The sequence below is a fragment of the Mastomys coucha genome, unplaced genomic scaffold (assembly GCF_008632895.1).
Source record: "Mastomys coucha isolate ucsf_1 unplaced genomic scaffold, UCSF_Mcou_1 pScaffold20, whole genome shotgun sequence".
NCBI classification, from domain to species: Eukaryota; Metazoa; Chordata; class Mammalia; order Rodentia; family Muridae; genus Mastomys; species Mastomys coucha.
In genome coordinates, this window is record NW_022196903.1 from 77,217,716 (window position 1) to 77,223,164 (window position 5,449).

The following is a 5,449-nucleotide window of genomic DNA, read 5'->3' on the forward strand; positions in this document are numbered from 1 at the left end:
CTGTAGAGGGGGCGGGGCCGATGGAGGAAGGGATGGGGAGGGGCAGGGAAGGACCTGCTACCCTGAGCTAGGTCTAGTGGCTGCTGTGGCCCAGGCAGCAGTGGCGGCGGGCATGGGCGATGGGGGCGCGGAGCGGGACCGCGGCCCCAAGCGCCGGGAGGAGCCTGGCGACCGCAGCGGGCGTCACGGAGAGCACCGCGGAGCGGAAGATTTGCGTGCTGACACGGGTAGCTCGAGTCCGAGGGAGATTGCTGGGACCTCCGCCTCCAGCCCTGCGGGCTCCAGGGAGAGCGGCGGGGACAGCGACGGACTGCAGGCGCTCGGTGAGACGGACCACTGCCGCCGCATCCTGGTACGAGGTAAGGGGACAGCCGCAGCTCTGATTCCCTGGGCCACCAAGCTAAGCTGCCTTTCCTGGGGCCTCCGACCTCCCTGCAAGAGTCCATCTCTCAGTTCATACAGTGGTTCATTCATTCGGCAGTTCATCCTGTAAATACTCCGAGTGCCTATTGTGTGTGGGACACTGAGCTGAACGCGGGGGGACAAAGCAGGGGGATGCAAGGAGTCCTTGTTTCGTCCTGCTGGACCGGTGCTCTCTCACTAGGCCCATCTGGGCTGGTTGGTTGCAGTAAGGACACGAATCAGTTGGGGTAGCCCGACACCGAGAGCCAGGGCCTCCGCACCCGGGTTCTCAGAACAAGGGCGGAGAAAGTCACGCGCGCGCTGTAGGGACAGGATAGGGAGGGACCCGAGTGGGCAGCTGCTGAAGGAGACTGGGCCACGCAGTCGGTCGGACCGCTTCCCCGCCTCAGCCCAGCCTTATCTCTCAGCACCTGGCCTTGCGTGGGTTGATGCTCAGAGAAGGCTGGGTGGGCGGTAGGGTAGGCAGCCCTGCCGTGGCTCCGCTGCTCCAGTTCCCACTCGCTTGGACGCCTCCGACTCCGGCGCTCTCCTGCCTGGCCTGGCTGGCTCTTTCTTCCTCGGCTCCACCCGCCCTCACCAGGAGTCCGAGCCCCTTCCCCCCCAACCCCGTACCCGCGCGGCGAACTTGCATTCACAGCACTCTCCTGCCATCGCTCACCCAGATCCAGCCCCCCCGCAATACCAATATCCTGGGTCTGGGCCTCTCCCAGGTAGATACTTGGAGAAAGAAGTCTCGGATCCTGTGGTCAACTGGATCCCAGGCCTGAGGCCTGTTGTTTTCCGCCATCCTGGGGTTTCAGATTCACTCACTTGGCTTCCCCTAGCTGCCTCCCGCAGGCCTCGGCCAACTTTCTTATATCTAGGAGAACCTAGGTTTCTCTCACCCAAGTCTCTTATCTCAGAGCAAGTGGAGTACAACTTTCCTGAACCGCCCCACCACCACCACCACATGAGTGCCCCTGGGGATCATGAAGGTAACATGAAGCTCTCTTGAATTGAGACACCGGCAAGGACCCTGCATAAAAAAACCACTCCTGGGAATAGGTGTGGTCATTGGAAGGCTGGGTGGCTACTGCCATTTTAGGGACCACTTGGTGGTGAAGGTGGTTTACACCACCAGGAATCCCGGCAGGTGTGAGGGCTTGTCGGTTATCTGGGGTTAAATTAGAGTCCCATTTTGTCATCTGAGGGGTTCTAAGGACAAGGAGTGACCACCAGTTGAGTTTCCTTGAGGAATTCTGCATGGCTTCCAGAAATGAAGACACAGCCTACCTGGCTCTCAGGCTAAGGAGCCTGCCAATGCCATACATTAGAACAGGTTTCCCCTCATCGGGATGACTGAGTTCTGAGCCCAAACACTACCCTCCTCCATTCTACCAACCTTTATGTAGAACAAATAAATCTTGTTCAGGGGCATCGGTGGGATTGTCTCTGGTGCAGACCTGCAGAGGTGGGAGTAAAACGTGGCCCTCCATCCTCTTGGGGCAGAGCTATTTAAGTCAAGTAGAGACACATATGTTGGTTTGCCCAGGTACATCTTCAGGGGTATACTTTTATAATGTACCCACACAAGGTAATTGCCTTACACGTGTAAAATATAGTGGAAATGTTAAATATGAATACAGTTATCCACTGGATTGAAATAAAAGAAAAATGCAGAACTCACAAATCCCTCTGCCCCTCCCCCATTTAATGATGAGGCTGTTATTACAGGCCTGAAATGCCCAGCACGTCATTTACCGCTAATCCCTCCTAGGCAGGGTCACCAGAGTAGAGTCATCCTGCTCAGTTCCTCGAAGCCCCACCACAGCTGAGGGACGGAGGCTTCCATAAGTAAAGCTAACCCAACACTGGGGAAGGCAAGCCTTCATTGTCCAGCCCTCCCTCCCGGAAGTCCTCAGCACATTTTACCCTTGTCCTCTGGTCCTCCGAGTACACAGCCCCCTCATATCTTCTAAGGAAGCCATTAAAAGGTGCAAGGGAGAGGTTGCTGTGGGCCTAGGGCTTTCCTTAGAAATGACCCCACCCCTCTCCACTTCTTTTCACCTTCCTTCCCACCCTCTTGTGCAGGATTGGTTGAGAGAGGCTTTTAGCACTGGAAAGGCCAAGGGCAGCTGGAGGCAGAGGTGAGCAGATGTCTCACCTCCTACCTCCATGATCTCTTCCGCTCCAGGAAGCTTGCTGAGGACCCTAGGTGCTGTCACAGAAAACACTCTGCAGGTTCTCCATAAATATTTGTGGAAGGAAGGAGTGGGGTGGTACTGGAGTGACCTACAGATTCTGTCTAACAGAGGGGATGGTGTGACTTGTTAGTGAGGAGCCGCTCTTAACTACCCCCCCAACACACACACACACACACACACACACACACACACACACACCATGGCTCCAGAGACTGAGCTGCTGTGGAAAACCAGCAGTTTAGAGGTAACGAATCAGCTGATAAAGAAGAATCAGACCATCTGACTAACCGCGCTTGGCCAGTGTCTCAGAGTTCCTCTGAGGATACAAAGCTGGAGCCTGGGAAGGCCCCCTGTTCTGCTCACCCTGCCTTCAAAATGGAGGCGTTGTCTCCAGCCGAGGGCATAAGTACTGTGCTACCATGATGACTCCCACAGTGAGGCTTCCTCCAGGATGCCACAGATTCTAAGGCATCCCTTGTGCCCGTCCCTTGGTCAAGGATGGGTAATGTGCAAAGAACCTTTTGTTTTGCCTTGGAAGGGGCTCACCAATGCGGTCAGGAAGGAATGGGGTCTCCAACTCTATCCCACCCTGCAGCTGGCCAACCCTAGGCTGACTCTTCTAGTGGAGCGGGATTGGGACAGGCAGAGGAAGAGGGAAAAGTGTAATTCACAGATCCCTGCAACTGGGAATCCAAGCCTGCCTGCGGCTGCCGCCACCTTTGCCTCAGACCCTGGTGCTTTCCGTAGCAACCCGGAAGAGAATTCAACTGATTTTGATACATCTGCGAAGGTCCCACAGTTTTATGGTCAATGCCAAGAGGCACCAGTAATCTGCTGTCAGGGGTGCCCCTTGAAGCCTGCTGCCTCCTCCGCAGGTTTCCAGACAAGACGCCCCTTTCTAGCCTCCCATAGCCTTTGCAAGCTCGGTCTCTGAATGGCAGATCCTTCCTAGGAGCAGCGGTCATTCTCCTCCGTAGTCATCCACTCGGCTAAAACGCTCTGGAGCGGAAGCTGGACACATGCGCCCGGTACTCAGAAGTCCATGGGGTCCCCGAGAAGACCGAGCCTTTGACTTGAAAGAGCTTAAACTGTGAGCAGGATTTGGCCGTTCAAAACCTTCAGCCAGCCGTGACGGAGCACCCAGCAGAATGGTCACTTGGAGGGAGTTGGCCCCTGGGCCTGGGAGACCTCCAGGCTTCAGGCCTGGTCTTGCTGAGCATGCGCTGTGCAGCAAAGCCCAGGCCGCGTCGGACTTCAGACAGCTGGGCAAAGCCCCAACCAATCCCGGGCCTCTGAGGAGGCCTCCAGATCTCAGTCTGTGGATACATTCGGAAACTTTTGACAGGCATATGCCCAAAACATGTATATGTTGTGAGCTGTAGAAGAACCGTTCAGAAAATCGCGCTTTATTTTAATTTAAAATATTTTTAGTATTGCGAGTCCTTTTAAAGTTTTTTCGGTGGTGCTTCGTTTTATATTTTCACCATTATTTCGTTTGTGGATGGCCGAAGACCCCCATTCTCACCTCTTATCTGTGCTGCCCTTGATTTGGGTCTGTATTCCCTCTCTATGTTCTAACCACCCTCCCACCCCACAGGAAACTGAAGCAGGTGGCAGAACACACATTGTTTTGGCTCTTCCGCCCAAGCCTCATTTTCAGAAAACTCTGGGGACGAGTTAAATGGCTCTGTTCTCTCGAGCCTTCTTTCTCCTAGTAGTCACAGTGGATTCCCACATCCAGGGGGCCCAACCACTGGGCGCTGAGGACAAATGTTTGGAATGCTGGAACTGGGAGTGTGGGTCAGTGCGGCTGGGGAGATGGAGATATAGGCGGGCTCGCCTCCAAACTCATTTTCACGATTAGGCACCATCTATGAGAAAGGGTATCTATGCGTCCCTTAGGCCTAGACGCCATTGCTCAGCCGCCTCTGCCTCCGGTTTCTCTCCTGGTTGGATACATTTCTCTCATTCCATTTTAATGAGGGCGACAGGAGGAGCCTATGAGTTGTTTTGTTTTGGTTTTCTCCTTCTTTTTAATGTTTGTTTAATATAAGAGAAATTGAGAGAACCTGGTTCTCCTGAGATCCGGAGACTGTGAAGGCTCCTGTTCTGCACCGCAGGTCTGACGAAAGACGCGGAGGTCAGCAAGCCCTCCCCCGGAGACCCGGGGTGCCTAAGAGCCGGGGTTAAGGCTCTTCCACCTCCTGCAGAGGCCTGGGGTTTCCAGCAAGAGGAGCCAGCGATCCTGGGGAAACGGCCTCCCTGGTCAAGGATGAACGCAATCAAGTCCAGGCCGTGAGCTGAAGCCGGGTGTCTGTCTGGAGAGGCAGCGCCTTCTCTAACCCTTTGCCCTCTGCGCCGTGCAATACTTTCTTCTTGGCTCCGTTTACAGACACCAGTGGGCACCCCTGTGTACCTGAGCCTACGGAGTATCTTACCCCGGATAAGACTCATGGCTGCAAAACTGTCCTGCACTGGATTCCTGGATCGAACGGCGAGGGAGGGAGCGTCAGGAGAGCAGGAGGCCAGATTGAGGGCCCTTGGAAACCGAGCTGGAGAGGCGGACACCACGTCTGCTAAGTTCACACCATTTTTCCGTTCTCAGCTCACAACAGGCACTCAAACATTTGTTACTATTATCTATTGTCTAGGCATGAGACAGTTAATGACAACTCCCAAGCGAATGTTTTGAAATTCCTTTTTTTTTTTTTTTTTTGCGTTATACAGATGTGTGGACAGAAGAAGCACTGTAACTTAACTGTTAAAGTATGAGATCGACAGCATCTTATTTTTAAATTTTCTAACTTTGAGAATCGTTAAAAACTAAGACTGAACAACCTTTT

At 54.1% G+C, this 5,449-nt stretch overlaps 1 protein-coding gene across 1 annotated transcript in view; it reads left to right on the forward strand.

The window, feature by feature from the left end:
- Nucleotides 1–85: 85 nt before the first annotated feature.
- Nucleotides 86–5,449, forward strand: part of Vax2 (ventral anterior homeobox 2) — a 24,571-nt gene continuing 19,207 nt past the window's right edge. The window contains exon 1 of the mRNA XM_031382320.1: nucleotides 86–359. Coding sequence (XP_031238180.1) covers nucleotides 113–359 — 247 coding nt within the window. The 5' untranslated portion in view covers nucleotides 86–112. The remainder of the gene's footprint in view (nucleotides 360–5,449) is intronic.